Raw genomic sequence first — 17,392 nt, 5'->3', positions numbered from 1 at the left:
AAGCAGCTCTCCACATCTATCTCGCATTTGTACGTGCGAACTCGAGCACTGGTCATCCATCGAGACCCCTGCAGTGTTTCCGCCCGCTGCCGTCCCGCTGTCCGTGCTTGCAGGTCGCCAGGGAGGGGAGCGTGTGTGTACGGCAGGGTACTGTGTATGCTCGGCCGTGCATGAATGCCTCATTAGGTGACCTCCGCCTTTCTGTTTGACCATCGGCCCCTCGGCCACTCATGCGGCAGCTTTCTTTTTCACCTTCACCCGCTCCAGCTGCTCGAGGCAGCGGCAGCCGATTTGAATAGGACACACATCGGCGGTGTGGTCGCACGACACGGCCAGCCTTGGAACAACACGCCAATCCCCATCCGCCCGGTGCGTGTCTTGCCGGATCTTGCCCGACCATTGGTCCCAGTCACGCAGCCGTCTGCGGTGGCCGACGAATCTTTTCTGCAGCAAGGAGACAGTGTTCCCGAAAAGGGGCGCCATCTGATGAAGCGGTTTCGAAGATTTTGAGAAAAATCTTTCAGTGCTGCAGCAAACCGACCCAGTATCTACTTGGGTTGCGGCGGCGGCGCTCCCTGGAGGAAGACAGGCATCGCGCGCGAACTTGGGAACGCCTGGCCTCACCTAGGGCTTCGTTCACCGCGGTCCAGTACATACATAACCGTGTTCGATTCGCATCTGCCGGCTTCCAACCGCCAGAAGACCGCAGCACCACATGTGTGTTTGACAAGAGCCGGCTGGCCTTCCATCAATCCGTTCGACTACCGCGATGGCCGCCCCCGAGATTTTAAATTTGTTCGAAACTCGGCGGGGCCGCTACGTTCATGGCTTTTTCATAGCCAGGGGCTCGACGAGGAGGACTGGGTGGGAGGAGTGCGCCAGACGGCTCTCGGATAAGGCTAGTTTGGAAACAAGACTGAGCCTCATTGCGCAGACTTGGGTTCAGCTATGCGCTCACCTCAAGGTAAGGATGGGGCGGTTTTCATGTCCAGCGCATTCACTTTTCTCTCTGCTCCGGATTTCAAGCGTCTAGTCGCGACCGAAAACCAGCCAACCCTCCATGTTAGGTTCTGGTCAAGGTTCAGTCTCGGGGGAGACTCCACGACCTGGGCTAGTGAACGTGGACGGACGATCTTTGTAAAGCTTCTATCCTCAGGACTGACAAATTAAACACAGGCTGTGCAACCCCTAACCCGTGCCACCTCGGTCATCCCTGCGATCTCCCCGCAATGGGCTCGCCTTGCGCCCTTCGACGAGGAGGACCTCGACTCCCCGTTCGAGACTCTCGCCGACCCAACCGATAGTGGCGCATGCGCGCGCAGACGCCAGTTCCCATCAGACAACCTCCCCGTCATCGGGTCGGCGCCTATCGCACATAACCCGGATAGAAGACGCCGGAAGGGTGGCCTTCTCAACAACCCGTCGACCGGCCTTCGGATTGATTTTACAAGCGAGGAGGGGTTTCGACAGAATGCCAAGAAAAATAAGAAGAATAATGCGGCGAAGGCCAACAACAACAATAGCAACAAGAACAACAACGTGGACAATGGGGCGAAGAAAGAGGAAGACGCTGGCGAGGCAAACAACGGCGACGCTAGCGGAAACGCCCCAGGCGGAGACGCCGGTAGTGGTGACGGGGGTGGAGGTGACGATAAGAAGGATGACGACAAGAAGGAGGAGGTAAAAGAGGAGGTGAAAGAGGAGGAGAAGAAGGAGGAGAAGGAGGAGGAGAAAAAGGAGGAGAAGAAGGAGGAAGCCGAGCCGATCGATGACTGGGGAGAGTTCACCGGGGGCAGCAAGAAGAAGAAGAAGAAAAAGGGTGCCGTTGTTGTTGACCCTCCGCCTGCGCCGGACCCTCCGGTTGTAGTGGAAGAGAAGGCGGCGGATCCTGCGCCGCCCGCTGTCGAATCCGGACCGGGTGGCTTCCAATCCTTCTCTGACATTAAGTTGGACGACAAACGCGCTGCCGACGCTCAACCAAGCACCACCGGGACCAAATCTTCACCGTTTGGTGGGTGGGCCCCCACGAGTTTTCTCTCCAGTTGGGGGCTGGCCGGCTCAAGGTCTTCCGTTAAGGCCAAGGATTCAGTCGAAGATGTTTCCTCGGACAACAAAACCAGTAAACCCCAAAAGGACGACAGTCCCAGCTTCTCCTTCGGTGCCACCGCCGACGGGGCGGGCGGAAACGGTCAGGAGACGAAACCTGCCGACAACGAAGCAAATGACCTCGGTTTCTCCACGACGAAGACGAAGACGAAGAAGAAAAAGAAAGCGAGCGTCTGGGATGATCTAGAACCTGAGCCAGAACCCGTTGTTGAAGCCCCCGCCCCTGCTCCGGATCCGCCTGACGTGCTAGAAGAGGTTGACGCATTCTCTATATCGAGCAAGAAGAGCAAGAGCAAAAAAGAACCCTCGATCGCCGAGGAACCCAACCTCGAAGGCTTCAAAGGGTCTGACAGCGCATGGGACTTTTGGGGTGCTAAAAAGAAGACGAAAGCTCCCGTTTTTCTTGACGAACCGAAGCCTTCCGACCCAGAACCCGACCCCGAATTAGACCCTCCAGCAGGCCCCAAAACAGCCGGCAGCGATGGTGTGGACAACGGCGCAGACCCTGAATGGGGTTGGGGCGGTGCCACGACCACGAAGAAGTCCAAGAAAAATAAAGGTAAGATTGGAATTGCTGACGAGCCTCCCAAGGACCCCGAGCCGGAGCCAATCCCAGAACCCGATCCTGCGCCAGATGTCACGGGGGACGACTTTTGGGGTAGCGTTGGTACGAAGAAGAGCAAGAAGAAGAGTAAAGTTTCGGAACCCGAACCGAAAATAGAACGGCAGCCTACCCCTGAACCGGAGCCCATCTGGGGATTAAGCAAAAAGGACAAGAAGAGCAAGAAGAAGGTCGCCGCGGAGCCTGACCCGCCCAAGGCCCCAGAACCTGAACCGGAGCCAGAGCCGGAGCCGGAGCCGGAGCCCGAACCAGAGATAGAGCCAGTGCCAGAGCCCGAACCTGAACCCGAACCCGAGCCTGAACCGGAGCCCGTGACGAAGTCATCGAAGAAAGAGTCAAAGAAGGGGGAGTCGAAGAAGGAGAAGAAGAAGAAGAGCAAGAAAAACGACCCTGACCCCGAGCCCGATCTCGAGCCCAAGCCGGCACCTGAGCCCGAAGCTGCACCCGAACCGGAACCGGCACCGGCACCAGAGCCCGAAGAGCCAGCGGATGATGGTTTCTGGGGGTTCTCCTCTAAAGAGAAGAAAAAGAAGAGTAAAAAGGAACCACAACCCGACCCGACGCCCGTCAAGGAGCCAGAGCCGGACCCGGCACTAGGACCCGAGAAGTCGACTGAAAGTTTCTGGGGGTTCGGTTCTAAGGATAAGAAAAAGAAGAGTAAAAAAGAACGGGAGCCAGAGCCAGAGCCAGAGCCAGAACCAGAACCAGAACCAGAGCTAGAGCCAGAGCCAGAGCCAGAGCCAGAGCCAGAACCAGAACCGGAACCGGAACCAGAGCCGGAACCCGAGCCAGTGCCGGAACCCGAAAAAGAGGAGAGCGACCCATGGGGCTTGTCGACCTCAAAGAAAGAGAAGAAGAAGAAGAAGGGCATGGCCTCCGATCCAGAGCCGGTGAAAAAACCAGAGAATGACTTCTTCGGCTTGATTGGTCCCTCGAAAAAGGACAAAAAGAAGAAAAAAGGCGAGGTTATACAAGCGCCCGAGCCGCCAGCGCCCGAGCCTCAAGAGCCCGAAACCAATGACAAAGATCTCATCGATATCGACAAACCGGCAGAATTGGACAAGACCGGCGGTTTTTTTAGTTCCTGGCTCACCGGGGGGACGAAGGGCGCGGCTGATGAGAACCCGGCCGGGGAGGATGATGCTTGGGGATGGGGTACTGGTTCGAAGAAGGGTATGCAACACAGCACGATTGTGATCAACGCCTCTACGATTTTTGAACTACACTAACGCACGCATCTGCAGGGGACAAGAAGACCGAGGAGGAAGAGGAGCAGGCCAGGATAGAAGAAGAGGAGAAAGCCCGGATAGAGGAAGAGGAGCGGCAGCAAAAGGAGGCCGAAGAGCAAGCGGCCAGGGACGCCGAGGATTCTGAGGCGGCTAGGGAGGAGGAGGAACTGGCAGCGCTCAAGAGCAAGAAGAAAAAGAAGAAGGCCGACCGAGACGAAATCGACCGACTGACAGCTAGCATTAGGAGGCGGGCTGACGACAGAGCCGCACGTGAGGCCGAGCTTGCCGAGCAAGCCGAGCAGGACAGGCTGAGGAAGGAGGAGGAGGATCTGGCTGCTCAGGAGGCTGAGGAGAATGCGATGCGCGAGGCGGAAGAGGCGGCCGAAAGAGAACGTCTGGAAGCAGAAGAAGCTGCGGCGGCAGCCGCGGAAGCCAAAGCCGAAGCCGAAGCGGCGGCAGCCGCGGAAGCGGCGGCAGAGGCAGCGGCAGCAGAGGCGGCAGAAGCGGCAGCGGCCGAAGCGGCGGCTGAAGCTGCGGAAGAAGCCGCGGCGGCAGAAGCCGTAGCCGCAGCCGCAGCCGCCGCTGCAGAGGCCGAGGCGGCGTCTTCGAAGAAATTCAAGAAGACTAAGACTAAGGGTAAAGAGAAGGAGAAGGAAAAGGAGAAGGAAAGGGAGAAGGAAAAAATGAAAGAAAAGGAAAAAGAAAAGGAGGAGAAGAAGAAGGGGAAGAGCAAAGGCAAGGAAAAAGACAAAGGAAAAGAAAAGCCCAAGGTTGACGAGGACGACGAGTTCGGGGATCTCGATCTCACACCGGAACAAGTGGAGGAATTGTTGGCTGGTGACACCAAAGAGGCAGGCGGGGAGGAGGAGGAAAAGCAGACGATCTCGAGAGACGAGCCTGCTCCTGCGCCTGCGCCCGCTGACAACGCCTTCAGCTTTTGGGGGGCCGCCAAGAAGGGGACATCCAAGATCACAGCGCGGCTGAACCCGTGGCTCCCAGAGCCTGAGCCTGAACCTGAGCCAGAGGCAGAGTCTGAGCCTGAGGCAGAGGATACCCCTCTCCAGGCAGATGTCCCGGAAATTGCGCATGCTGAGTCATCTGCCCATCTGGGACCTATCGCCGCCGCCGCGATTGGGGCTGCCGCGACCGAGGTGTGGGATGATCCCGTCCCGGTCAAGTCGAGCAAGCCCAAGAACAAGAAGGCTGTCGGCGGAAAGATCGCAGACCGCCTGCGCGCCTTCCAGGTAATTGACGACGAGCCTGAAGAAGACGAGCACCCCCAAGAAGACGAGCACCCCGGAGACGAGCGCCCAGAAGACGTCGAGCCAGAAGACGCCGAGCCAATTGAGCCACCACCTCCACCGCCGCCACCACCGCCCCCGCCTGCTCCTGTCGCGGTGCCCGTGTCGCCGCCAAAAGAGAAGAAGAAGAGCTCCAAGAAGAGCAAGAGCAAAAATAAGGAGCAGGTCATCGACGTCGACACTTTCGCATCTTACGCACCCCCTCCACCGCCGCCGCCTCCCTTTATCCCTCCGCCGCCCGACTCCGGCTTGCCCGGTAGCTTCCCGCTGAGCGAAGAGGAACAGCACAACGATAACTACGGCTACCGTCGCGGCCGCGACTACGGCCACGATGAAGATGAGATAGTCCAAGTTGTTGACATGTCAGCCCCAAAGAGGAGCAAAAAGTCCAAGAGGGCCAAGGCTTCTCCTGAAATCATCGACCTTCCTCCACCGCCGCCGGCGGTGCCTGATCCACCGTCTCCCGCAGTTCCTGATTCACCACCGATGATGACACCAGCTGCAGTCCGCATGGCTAAAAAGGAGCGACCCAGGGTCAACCGTGAGGGCTCGTCATCGTGGAATACATGGACGGCGGCTCCAGATAAGGATCCGAAGCCCCCGTCCAGGCTGAGGCCGGAGAGGGAGCCAAGTTCTAGAAAAAGGTCATCCGCGGAGAAGGCCGAGAAAGTCGAGAACCCACCATCACGAGGCTCCGGTTCAGAGGGGACAGATAAGCCAAGGGCCAGAGACCACCCGGCACGGTTCGCTAGCGTTTTCGCGAGTACTCCGCCACTGTCCCGCCCGATCTCTAACCGGGAGAAGCGCTCCAGCAAGCCGAGTTCGCGCAGGCACTCAATCGACATAGACGGCGGCCTGGCAAGCCCGCCTCCAGAGGAGATGTCAGCTAAAGCCGCCAAGGTTCTTGGTGTCGGCGCTGGTATGGCCGGCGCCGGTCCCGGCCTTTCGAGGTCAGGTAGCAGGCGAAGCAGGAAGGAAGAGGACGATGACATTGTGGTGGTTGGCGCCGACGATATCATACCTGGTCCCGACAGAGCTGAGCGCAGAAGGCCAAGGGTAAGTCGAGTACTTCCATCACAACGGACCTCCTACGAGGAACAGAAAGCTAACGCCGCCCCGCAACAGCAATATTCACGAGAGGATGACGTTATCATGGTGGATGCGGCCGATGCGACACCACGGTCTCCCCTGAAACGTTCCAACTCGACTGCTAAAAAGTCGTCAGCCTTCTCGTCCTTGTTCGGGGGCGTCTTCAAAGGAGAGAAAGCAGACCCGCGTATAGAGCCGCGCGCCGAACCCCGCCGCCGTGGTACCTATCCCACCACAGACGAAGAAGGAGGCAGGCGCGGCGGCGAGGAGACCGACGCAGAGCGGGAGGCTCGCCGCGCTGCTCGCCGCAACCGCCGGGCCGAGAAAGAAGCTGCAGAGCGGGCCGCGGTAGAACAAGCCGCCGAGGAGGCCCGCCGCGCTAAGGACGAGGCCCGTCGCGAGCGACGCAAGAGACAAGTGGATGATGACGAGGTCCGTCGACAGGAAGAGAAGGAGGCCCGCCGCGCGGAGAGACGGGCGCAGCGCGCACAGGAGGATGCTGAGCGCCAGGCTGCCGAACTGAAAGAGGCCGAGCGCGCCGAGCGCAGACGGCGGCGCGCAGAGATGGACGCGGCTGAAGTGGAGGCGGACGCCCGCCGTGCCGCCAAACATCACGAACGTCGCCGCAGCTACCAACCCGAGGAATCCGGCTACGATGACGACGAAGAACGCCGCCGTCGCCGGGAAGCCCGGCGCGCAGCGAAGGAAGGAAGGGAGCGCGAGGAACGACCGTCCCGGCGCAGCAGGCCTGAGGTAGCCGAGCATCCCGTCTACCCCGGAGCATCTCGCGAGAATAACGGCGCCTCCTGGCCGCACTCGGGCACGTCGTCCTGGGTCAAGGAGCACTCCGACGCCCCACCGCCGCCGCCCAACGGCGAAGCCGCAGCGCCGCCCCCGCCGCCGCCCGAGCCCGAGATGGTCGACGACGACGAAGAGGCACGTCGGGAAGCCCGCCGAGCGAGACGCCAGGCCAAGTATGCCGAGGCCGCGGGCATGACCCAGGAAGAGTATGACGAGGACAGGCGACGGAGGAAACGGCGCGAGGAGAGGGAGCGGGACAAGTACCGCGACAGGGAAAGGGGTGCGGATGGTTACAGGGAGAGGGAGAGGGAGAGGGATAACAGGGACAACAGGGATGCTAGGGATATCAGGGACAGGGAGCGGCGCCCTGGCTCGGATGGGAGCGACGGTCGGCGGGACAGCCGACGGAACTCTGCCATGTTCATGGATGCCACGCCGAGAAGCTCCTGGTGGAAGAGGCTAACGGGAGGTGGATGAGTGACGACGATGATAGGTTTCATGGTTTCATGAGTGATGTTTCGGATAATGTTGGGTGGTTCGGTGCCGAAAGTTCCTTATGTCTCGGTCAGTTTCGTGGCGAGGGGGGCTGGTTGCATATATGGTGGATGCAGGAGCATGGGTCGGTTGTCCTTTTAGTTTGATATCCCCTGCATCACGGCGGCGCTGGGTTGGCGCTATGGTTGCCTGCTGGGATTTCTGGTCGACCTTGCCTGCCTTGCCTGCTATGGGGTTACTCTACCGTACTATCTTGTTTCTTTGAATTCAGTTGTCATGATTGCTTTCAAGTCAGTTAGGCAAACATCACTGTTCGTTGTCTTATTCCAGGGTGTTGTCTTTTCCAGGCTGTTGTTGTCTTTCCCAGGCTGTTGTCCTATTCCATAGTGTTACTTTCTTGTTATTAGCCAAACCGCCTTTGTCAACTACTACTATACTTCATCACACCCCTCTATGCTGTGTGAATAAGATGAAAACTCTGGTATGGATTCCCATCCCCTCCCGGTCATAAACGTTTCGCCCTTGGGACGCTTTCTACCCAACAATCACACCCCTTAGCTTTGGTCCCAACCTTGGTACGGGTCTGCGGATAGCCGTCCTAGCAACCAACAACTCTGGCTCTTGGGGCTTTCATCTGCAGTCACCCTTCCTGCCCACACCTTCCTAGCAACCGCGGCCACCGAATAGCGGCCCAAGCCTACATAGCGGCCAGTCTCGAACGGTCCGGGCACACAAAGTCGGCCATGGTGCAGCGGCAGCAAGTTGGAGTAGAGTAGTAGTTAACTCGTCGCCCTTCCAAGGCGAAAACCCGGGTGCAGATCCCGGCTCCAGCAAGATCGGATCGTGGCAGAGGCAGTTATTTTTTGTCTTTATTGCTTCTTTTTATTATTCTCCTTGACTCATCATCTAAACAAGTATCTTCCAAGGTTCATTGCACCCAGTTATTCGTTTGCTTTTCTTTAATTCTGCACAGTAACAAAATCACACACATCGACACCACCATCCTTTGGTACCGAGATAGGGTAAGTAAAGTCAGCATTGAAATGTGTTAATTGCCAGACAAGTATAGTTAATTACAACTAATCATTAACAACCCCCTGCGGAACAAGCTGCCATTTATTTTTCTTTCGCCTTCAGATTCCGGACCCGCCTTTGCTCCCGCCAACGAGGCCCCCTAACAGTCAACACCCACAACATAGGCGAAAAGACAACAAGCACAAGCGCCCAGAAGGTATAGGTCCAGCCCCTCCCTAATGCTCTAAGCATGGATTCGATGACGGCCGTACCAGCTGCGCCAAACAGGCACCGCACCAGGTTATTCGCCGCTATGGCTGTTGCTGGGGCCTCCGGGTACAGATCGACCAGCAGGGTGTTGAGGATACCGAACGATCCTGTAATGCAGAGACCGATGACAAATAGCAAGACAAGGGGACCAGGTAGGGCGGCCCCGGCATTCAGAACCCAACCGTAGCAGATGACTGCGGCAATGCCCGTGGACAGTATGGGGAAGACGGGGAAAAGCCGGGCCTTCTCGATGGGGAAGTTTCGTAGGTCGTCGCCCCGCTTGTAATCGATTGTAAACCCGATCTTGTGGGCTATCCTGCGGTAGTTGGTGTCGAGGATGTAGCCCTGTAAAACGGCCGCCAGGCAACACCCAAAACCGTAGGGCAGATAGCACAGCCCAATTTGTAAGTCGGTGAGGTGGTAAATGTCTGCGAACTCTGTGGACAAGGTAGCAGCAATGAGGATGAACACGAGGTAAATCATGGTGTTGTAGGAGAGAAGGAGGGCTAAATCCTTCTCAAGCACCACCCTCAGGGTATTGAGGGGATTGGGGAAGCGTAGCTCCCTTTTCGGAGCGCCGGCCAACGCATCCGCATCTTGTGGACTGCCACGACGACGAATGAGGTCGACGACGGTCCTGTTCCAACCTTGTGCAGGTACAGAGCCGTTCCCCACTACTTTTCTGCACGTCTCGGGCACCGCCAGGGTGTATGGTATGAGCCACACCGCGGAGTAGATGAGGCAGAACCAGAAGATGGCTCTCCAGCCCAGATATTCGGCCAGGATTCCACCGAGTACTGGGCCGAGCGCGGGTCCAACATTGATCCCCGCCCCGACGATGCCCATGTACTTCCCCCGCTCCGCGCTCACCGCAACATCGGCCACCACGGCAAAGCACAACGACAGAGTCCCACTACTCCCAGCGCTCTGAAGCATACGAAGCACTAGCAGAGCCGCGTAATTGTTCTGAAGAGCAAGGCCAAGGTTGGCAAAGACGTAGACGGAGAAGGACATGATAAAGGCAGGCCTCCTCCCGGCCATGTCGCCGAAATCACCGACGATCGTGGGAGCAATGGCCTGGAAGATCATGTATGTCGTCAGGGTCAAGTTGATGAGGTTGACCGACACGCCAAGATCGTCGGAAATGGAATTCAGGGCCGGGAAGTAGATGTTGGCTGTCATGGGCGAGACGAAGCTCGCAAAGGCGGCCATGGCGATGATCCATCGTTTCGTCGGCTTTGAGAAAGCGCTGTAGGCTGGGCCACTCGACACTGGGTGGAGGGGCTCGGGGTCTGGTATAGTTGTGCTGCTCGTGCCTGATAGCTCGTTTCCGTCGGGGCCACTGCCTGGAGTCCCATCCTCGATAGATAGGGGCGTTGGGCGGTTCTCCGCCGGCTCGCCTCGGCTAGTACCCTCTTGCTTCTCACCCGACGAATCCTCATGAGAACCCATGATAATAAGTGTGATCGTGTTGGGGTTGGGACTGGTTTCTCACACCTTGTGGTTGGGAGGGTAGTGAGCAAAGGAGAAGCAACCGAGACATCGCACCATCGTCCGTCTGCCTGAACAAACCAACGAGGACAACAACCTGCACCTGTGTGCTGGCTGGACCAACAGGAGAAACTGCACCATTTCAAGTACCACCCATGACACGCCCGAGTTGAGAAGTTCTTTTATTCCCGAGCAAACCGCGAGGAACGTGGGGAATAAGCGGGACCTAATGGAAACAGGAACAGGGCCATGGTCACCGGGACATTTGTCGATTGGTACTGACAACGTCGGCGTCATTGCGGTATCGGCCCCGGATGCATGAAATGCCAGGCCTCGTGCTCGGCGGCCGGGGCCGATACCGAGAATGAACCCCTGACAAGGGACACTGAGAATTGACCCGAATTGGTGCCATTGGATCTGGACTTGCACGTTTAACGGTGAGAGATGGGACGGTCCAGAAACCGGGTAGGGACCTAACTACGGGGGTAAAATCGGAGTTCATATGAACAGCTCAATGCACCGTGGAAGTCAAAGGTAGAAATTATCACGATGTCTGTTTATTCGCGGCCGTTGGTGGATGTTGAAGGGATGAATGAAGTGAGCGTCGAACAGGGTTTACAATTGGGTGGGTACCGGGTGTCTCACCCCGGGCCTTGAAGCAACTGCCACAGGCTGTTCGCCACAAGCGGCCCAGCACCAGCCACTGAGTTGTCCAGTTCCGTCATCGACAATTAGACACGTTCGCTTCACAACTTCCACTTCGACCGGCTAACCCCAAGAATGGTACCGGCATGGCCGACCTGACAACGGCGTTTAACGCCCTCCTTAAGGGCCATGAGGCGCCTCCTACAAAGCCGTTTGGCATTGATACGGCCGACGAGTTTCTCAAGGAGGCGTATCGGATAGTACGTCCTCCTTGTTGGCTCAATGCTAGGTACTTAGTGCAGTCCGACTGACTGACGTTTTGCGCCTCAGAACTCCCTCATTGCACGATTGCATTCCGAACTACGCAATTTACGTCAGGCGTACCTCTCGACTGCTCCTGCACGCAAAACACACTTGCGGACCGCCGCATCCCGCTCTGCGCCTTCACAACATGCCGCTCTCACAGACCGGGACCGCGAGGAGATCGACGCCAACGCGAAGATGACCATCCGCGACCTCAATGCTCGTATTCGCGCTCTCGAAGATGCCGAGCAACTCCGCCAAAATACCGAAACCGCCCTGCTCCGGAAACGCTTGTCTCGCGGTTTCGGCGCTCTGGGGTCTTGGGCGGCCGGGGACGAGGCACGCAGTGAGCAAGCTACCCTCGAGGCCGCCGCCCGCCAGCTTGGCGCCCACCGAGAAAGTGTAATCTTGTTCTTGCGGGCGAGGCTGCAGGAGACAGCGCGGACACAACAGCGCATGATGGAGACCCGTTTAACCAGGGAGATGGAGAAGAATAGGAGCGTGCCGGCGAAGGCTAGGGGGCCGGCCGTGCCCATGGGGTTATACGGCGCCATGAATCACGGCGCAGGAGAACTACCAGCCGGAGCCATCTCGAATGGCACGGGGCTGTCAGTACAAGAAGAGGAAGAGAGGAAGAAGCCGGCGGCGGACAACCTCACAGACGACCAGAAACAACTATTTGAGAAGGGCAACCAGGACATGCTGAAGCATCTCGAGGGCACATTGGATAAAGTCAGGTCGGTTTACATCTGTTCGTGGCGCATCACCCGCACATTGCTCTAACCTTAAGACAGGACGGCCGAGAGCTCTCTCATTGAGATTGCCGAACTCCAGAACATGCTCGTCAATAACCTCACTGCACAATCGGCACACATTGACCAGCTGGTCGCCGATTCGTTCGAGACCACCGAGGGCATCGGCAAAGGGAACAAAGAATTGAAGAAGAGCGCGGGCAAGGCTAGTCCGGCCCGCTACACCTTTTTTGCCGCGGCAGGATTATGCACCGTACTCGTCTTGTGGGATTTGGTCATATAGCGGACAATGTGTGTTTGTGTGTGTGTGTTTTCAGAGTGTCGGGGTGACCGTCGTGAATTTCCGCTTGAGATACCCCCTGAAGGAGTAAAGTTACTTGTCGTTTTGCGATCATCAGATAGAAATAGGAGAGATGTGAATTGATGCGGAAATGCGATCCATTTGAGCTAAAACCCTCCGTCATGTTCCTGGGATTCAACAAGGCCTCGGATTATCACATGGTGTTCGGAAAGTTTTACTACTAGGCAGTTAGTTTCATTTCGATGATTCAACCACAACCCTGTCTACTGTGTACGTGCATATTCACAGCAATTACCGAAACACTGGGCCTGTGCTTTGTATTGTGTATTTCACGTTACCCCTAATTCGGCAGGTTGTAACGAGCTGCTTACTGTGTGGGGCAAGTATCAAATCCTTGAACCCGCAGCTCTTCCAAGATCGGACTCAAAACCCGAGCGTCCTCGCACGGTGCCACCCTTCAGTGCGAGCTTCCCAAACGCGACCAGGCGCCGATCCCTTAACAGGGCATGGGGCTCCGTTACAGATCTTTCCAGTTGCTGCCTCCACCCCTTAACGCAGCAAGGTACCCGCTGCCTCCCGTTGCATCCGTTCCGCGCCAGGGTCGCAATTATACAGAGATTCGCTAAGGGCAAACTGGAGTTCCTCCCAACATTGGTTCCCCCAGTCAGCAAATCGTAAACATTCATTCTTTTTACCCAGTCTCCTTTGTGCCGTGTGGATCTTGCCACTACCACATGCAGCCACCACGCGTTCGAAGAATATCCTCCGACCTTGACTGCCGCCGCCAACCCACGGACGACCAATGGACCGAGACGCGCCTGCGGGCCCGGCCGAACCGGTCCGGCCCCAGGCTCCGGAGGGCAGCGCTGAACCCGCACAGGGCGGGGGCGACCAGGTGCTCGTGCTCTCCCCGGGGGTGACATTGACCCTCGGCCGAGATGCTCTGCTCATGTCTGGTATGGAGTCTGTGACAGAGATGAGCCCAATTGCCATTGTTCAAAGCTAATGCTCACGTGTCCCTCCCTATGCAGGCCAACTCGCCACCAAATCTAGCCGTTCGTGTATACCATGTGCTGGGGTCTCAGGTGAGAACCTAAGGATGCCTAGTATGAGTTCTCGCTTCGCCGGCTGTTGCTGATACCACACGCAGGGGCCAGTGGCACGCCCGGCAGCATACCGTATTACAACATCCTTTGGGCAGAGGTCACTGGCGACCACAGGTGGCTTCTGATTGACTATGCAGGCCAGACGGGCCCGAACTCCCTCGAAGTTCGCAGTGCCAAGTTTGCGATCCCGGAGCTTGTTGCTGAGCACACGCCCGCCGGCGTGGGCGACCAAGTGGCACCGTGGGTTGGACGGCTCTTGGACCGCGCCTACGAAGGCTCAGCCCGCCGTAAGCGCGCCTGGGTGTTGGTGAATCCTCATGCTGGTCCCGGCGGTGCTGAGAAGATCTGGGAGAAGGAGGTGAAGCCCATCTTTGAAGCGGCCCGTATGCCGATCACCGCTGTGCGCACCGCTTACTCCGGTGAGGCCGTGACCTTGGCTCGCGACTTGAACATTGAGGACTATGACATTGCTATTCCCTGTTCAGGGGACGGCCTGCCACATGAAGTGTTCAACGGCCTCGCAAAGCGCCCGGATGCCCGCCGCGCGCTGTCCAAGATCGCCGTTTGCCATATCCCCTGCGGTTCCGGCAACGCCATGAGCTGCAATCTGTACGGTACCTACCGGCCAGCCCTGGCGGCCCTGGCTATTGTCAAGGGCGTGCCGACGCCGCTAGACTTGGTCAGCGTCACTCACGGGGGCCAACGCACCATCAGCTTCCTCAGCCAAGCCGTGGGGTTGATTGCGGAGGTCGATCTAGGGACTGAGAATATGCGGTGGATGGGCGCGACCCGCTTCACGGTCGGCTTTCTCATGCTAGCCCTACAGAAAAAGACGTACCCGTGTGATATTGCCGTCAAGGTCGAGATCAGTCATAAGGATGACGTCAAGAAACACTACCGGCAACAGGTCGCATTGAGGGAGGCTAAGGCCTCTAAGAACGCCGATCAGCTTCACGGCGAGGTCGACAAACAATCCGAGATCTCGCCTCCTGCCCCTAGCGCTGTTGTCGACGATGGTGATATGGGGCTTCCGCCTTTAAAATACGGCACTTCCGTGGACAAACTGCCCGAAGGGTGGGAGCTTATCCCTCACGAAAAGCTCGGTAGTTTCTATTGTGGTAATGTAAGTTCTCCTTGGCCGGGGATGGCCAGCACTTCTCTTACCCTCCCGCCCCTTCTTCATCTAGCTCTGTCTAACGAAAATCTAGATGGCCTACATGGCACCTGACGCCAATTTCTTCCCAGCGGCCCTCTCAAATGACGGCCTAATGGACTTGATCACGAATGATGGCGATATCTCGCTCTTCAAATCCGTTAGCATGCAGCTAGGCGTCGAGTCCGGCCACTTCTTCGACAACCCGCTTGTATCTTATCGCAAGATCTCAGCATACCGCATCATCCCGCGGAACCAGGAAAAGGGTTACATCAGCATTGATGGCGAGGCCATCAGCTTTGGGTCCTTCCAGGCCGAGATTCACCAGGGTCTCGGTATGACTTTATCCAAGAAAGGCATCTTCGAAGCGCCCGGCCCGCTCAATTGGGAAACCGAGGCCACTAGCGAGCGGCTTTTGGCCTAACCCTCTTGTTAGGTATGTTGTGGTACCGCTGTTCTTATCTGGTACCTGGTGATACAGGTACGGGATGTCTAGTTTGCCTGCTGTACACATGTATTTATACCCCTGAAAGCGAGCGTGGTGGTCTCATTTGTCCATTTTAGGCGCGCTTTAGAAGACGGGCGGCATTGCGATGAGAGAAACTGCGCTTGGAGCATTTGGGTGGATTTAATTGGAGTTTCTCGTATTTGTCTACATCGTTAGACGTAAATAGATCAGCTATATTGTATGATAGTTGGTGTCTTGTATCTCAAATATGAGTACTTTGCCAGTTCGGGCCATACAAGCCAAACTAGTCGGGGAATCAAATATGCGCAGAGTCTGTCCCGCTCAGCGCCTTGCCTAGTCATCAAAACCGCCCCAATCACCGCCATCGCCCTCGGCGTCCTCTGTACCATCGTCTGCCTGAGCCTCGGATTCCGGTTTGTTGTTCCCGGGGAGACGCTCATCAGCCAACGACTCCTTTGACCTAACCCGCACAGCTGGGCTGGTCGTCGCATCCTCTAGCGCATCGATCTGATCTGAGATCCTTTGGATGATCTGCGCCGCGTCCTTGTCCTCTTCTTCTAGCAAGCCTGCCTTCTCCACCTCGTCAACCCAGATATCGAGAACGTGCAACCTCAACCCCGCCGGGATCTTCTGCTCTATTTGGGCGCCATCCTCCTCTTTCGTGTCGGCAATCTGCTCTATCCGCGCCTCCTCTTCGAGCGCAAGCGGCCACTCCCCCAACAACCCCATCACGTCGTCCACTTTACTCGCATCCCAATTCGAACCCTCCTTGTTCCCCTTCTTCTTACTCCCCTCACCCCCACTCCCCTTCCTCATCCACTTAAACCCCGCCCCAACGACCCGCCTGACGAGGAGCAGAAACTTCTCCATGCGCAGGACATCGATGCTGGTCCACTCGCGCGCCATGGTCGCCCAGAAGCCGCGCATCCAGGGCACGACGGCCTCGCGCGGGAGGACGTAGATGAGGTCGGCCAGCTCGGCGCAGAGGTTCTGCTGGGGGATGGCGCGGTCGCACATCCACAGCGCGTAGAAGAGGCCCTTCCACAGCTTGAGCACGTCGAGCGGGGTGAGCGCGGACGCGACCTGGCGCGCGGAGAGGAAGGCGTGGAGGGAGGCGAGCGCCGAGGTGCGGATTTTGCGGTCTGAGAGCAGAGGTATCCGGTGTTAGTGGCTTTTCTTCATCGCGGCGACGGGGGGAGCGGCGGGGCACAACGGACCGCTCGAGGCGAGGTTCTTGATGAACGGCATGCTCCGTTCTTGAGACGCCATTGTGATTGCGCGGTTTCGGGCCGTTTCTGTCCAATACCGTAAATTCGAGATCAATTCGGGGCTTTACTGAGAAAGAAGTGGTGGTATTCGAGGTTCTAGGCTTGAGAGGCCCTTGTGTTCGTCAATGAGATTGCATGCGCTGCTGAAATTCTGTCCGCCCGGCAGAAAAGACCCCCACCAATGTGGGGCGTTTGTCATGCTGGCTGAGGTGGCTTAGCGTTGGGTGGCCGTTTCGGCTTCGGAGTTCAACGGCAATACTCAAGATTGGTTGCACGAGTTCGTAAACCAACTGATCCGAGAGAAACCCGAAGGACGCCGTATACATGTCACAGCCGTTTCAATGCAGAGATACACACCTACACGTAATCGGCATGAAGTCCTTATCATGGCTTGTTTTAATTCGGCCTCTTGCGAAAGGGAGTTGGACAGCGAAAGGCCTCCTCGGCAAGGAAACTTTCAGAGAAGCCTTGGCATCTGTCAGACACAGCAACGCCGAAGCTTCCATGCATCTCGTGCCCCTGACATCACGTAATTCCAGTGGGCACGTAAGGCACGATGGCACATCCGGGTTTTCCTCCTGACCCGTGTGAGTAGCAGATCATCTCCGCAACCAAGGTCCACAACTCCAGTTACCCCAGAGCCCAGACATGGTCGGGGTGGTCTGACGCTCAGCTTCCCCAGTGTGCCGCAGAAGAAAGTTGCCTCGGCGTGGCTCGGTGCCCTCGGGCTTCACATGCACCCTGACGGTTATCAATTGACTTCATGACCCTGTTTTGTCGAGTACAAACAAGCTAGGCTCCCACCTTTAACTCGCTTCTTCCGAAACCAAAAAAAAAAAGACTTAGCAACTTCTCGGAATATAACACCAATACCATTATTGTATATCATTTGCCGTCTTATCCTGTGGTAACAATCCCTCTCGAACACCGACTCCAGTTACACTAGAGGCTCGACGTTACCTAATGCGCATGCACCA

At 57.2% G+C, this 17,392-nt stretch overlaps 6 protein-coding genes and 1 non-coding gene across 7 annotated transcripts; 5 read left to right on the top strand and 2 right to left on the bottom strand.

The window, feature by feature from the left end:
- Positions 1-585: 585 nt before the first annotated feature.
- On the top strand, positions 586-4,307 carry F5144DRAFT_218233 (uncharacterized protein). The gene is made up of 4 exons (XM_066783112.1): positions 586-964; positions 1,177-2,951; positions 3,455-3,575; positions 4,015-4,307. Exons 1-4 carry the CDS (start codon positions 770-772, stop codon positions 4,036-4,038), a joined length of 2,115 nt encoding a protein of 704 aa, XP_066642562.1. The 5' UTR covers positions 586-769; the 3' UTR covers positions 4,039-4,307.
- On the top strand, positions 3,957-7,911 carry F5144DRAFT_218189 (uncharacterized protein). Its single transcript, XM_066783111.1, has one exon. The coding sequence runs from the start codon at positions 4,317-4,319 to the stop codon at positions 7,623-7,625; it is 3,309 nt and encodes a 1,102-aa protein (XP_066642561.1). The 5' UTR covers positions 3,957-4,316; the 3' UTR covers positions 7,626-7,911.
- A 493-nt stretch (positions 7,912-8,404) lies between these two features.
- F5144DRAFT_t119 lies at positions 8,405-8,476 on the top strand. The gene has a single exon. It is a non-coding gene; the product is annotated as a tRNA-Gly (tRNA).
- A 251-nt stretch (positions 8,477-8,727) lies between these two features.
- On the bottom strand, positions 8,728-10,525 carry F5144DRAFT_218161 (major facilitator superfamily domain-containing protein). Its single transcript, XM_066783110.1, has one exon. It carries the CDS (start codon positions 10,377-10,379, stop codon positions 8,760-8,762), a length of 1,620 nt encoding a protein of 539 aa, XP_066642560.1. The 5' UTR covers positions 10,380-10,525; the 3' UTR covers positions 8,728-8,759.
- A 524-nt stretch (positions 10,526-11,049) lies between these two features.
- F5144DRAFT_571035 (snare-complex protein syntaxin-18 N-terminus-domain-containing protein) lies at positions 11,050-12,634 on the top strand. The gene is made up of 3 exons (XM_066788808.1): positions 11,050-11,323; positions 11,394-12,103; positions 12,161-12,634. The coding sequence occupies exons 1-3, from the start codon at positions 11,210-11,212 to the stop codon at positions 12,399-12,401; spliced, it is 1,065 nt and encodes a 354-aa protein (XP_066642559.1). The 5' UTR covers positions 11,050-11,209; the 3' UTR covers positions 12,402-12,634.
- A 587-nt stretch (positions 12,635-13,221) lies between these two features.
- On the top strand, positions 13,222-15,102 carry F5144DRAFT_490795 (ATP-NAD kinase-like domain-containing protein; the record flags this gene model as incomplete). The annotated part of the gene is made up of 4 exons (XM_066785819.1): positions 13,222-13,375; positions 13,451-13,504; positions 13,570-14,648; positions 14,734-15,102. The coding sequence occupies 4 exons, from the start codon at positions 13,222-13,224 to the stop codon at positions 15,100-15,102; spliced, it is 1,656 nt and encodes a 551-aa protein (XP_066642558.1).
- Positions 15,103-15,480: 378 nt separating this feature from the next.
- Positions 15,481-16,827, bottom strand: F5144DRAFT_532083 (nucleolar protein,Nop52-domain-containing protein; the record flags this gene model as incomplete). The annotated part of the gene is made up of 2 exons (XM_066786958.1): positions 16,365-16,827; positions 15,481-16,289 (listed from the first exon to the last, which is right to left on the bottom strand). The coding sequence occupies exons 1-2, from the start codon at positions 16,414-16,416 to the stop codon at positions 15,481-15,483; spliced, it is 861 nt and encodes a 286-aa protein (XP_066642557.1). The 5' UTR covers positions 16,417-16,827.
- Between the last annotated feature and the right edge of the window lie 565 nt (positions 16,828-17,392).

This window comes from Chaetomium tenue, assembly GCF_020726465.1.
Source record: "Chaetomium tenue strain MPI-SDFR-AT-0079 chromosome Unknown F5144scaffold_4, whole genome shotgun sequence".
Taxonomy (NCBI): Eukaryota; Fungi; Ascomycota; class Sordariomycetes; order Sordariales; family Chaetomiaceae; genus Chaetomium; species Chaetomium tenue.
This window is presented reverse-complemented; position numbering and strand designations above follow the sequence as displayed.

Bases quoted from the DNA above. Each gene is read 5' to 3' on its own strand.
- F5144DRAFT_218189 (XM_066783111.1), top strand. From the start codon at position 4,317: ATGCGCGAGGCGGAAGAGGCGGCCGAAAGAGAACGTCTGGAAGCAGAA.
- F5144DRAFT_218233 (XM_066783112.1), top strand. From the start codon at position 770: ATGGCCGCCCCCGAGATTTTAAATTTGTTCGAAACTCGGCGGGGCCGC. The intron at 965-1,176 runs GTAAGGATGGGG...AATTAAACACAG, and splicing joins AGCTATGCGCTCACCTCAAG to GCTGTGCAACCCCTAACCCG. The intron at 2,952-3,454 runs GCCGGAGCCGGA...AGCTAGAGCCAG, and splicing joins GAACCTGAACCGGAGCCAGA to AGCCAGAGCCAGAGCCAGAG.
- F5144DRAFT_218161 (XM_066783110.1), bottom strand. From the start codon at position 10,379: ATGGGTTCTCATGAGGATTCGTCGGGTGAGAAGCAAGAGGGTACTAGC.
- F5144DRAFT_571035 (XM_066788808.1), top strand. From the start codon at position 11,210: ATGGCCGACCTGACAACGGCGTTTAACGCCCTCCTTAAGGGCCATGAG. The intron at 11,324-11,393 runs GTACGTCCTCCT...TTTGCGCCTCAG, and splicing joins TCAAGGAGGCGTATCGGATA to AACTCCCTCATTGCACGATT. The intron at 12,104-12,160 runs GTCGGTTTACAT...ACCTTAAGACAG, and splicing joins GGCACATTGGATAAAGTCAG to GACGGCCGAGAGCTCTCTCA.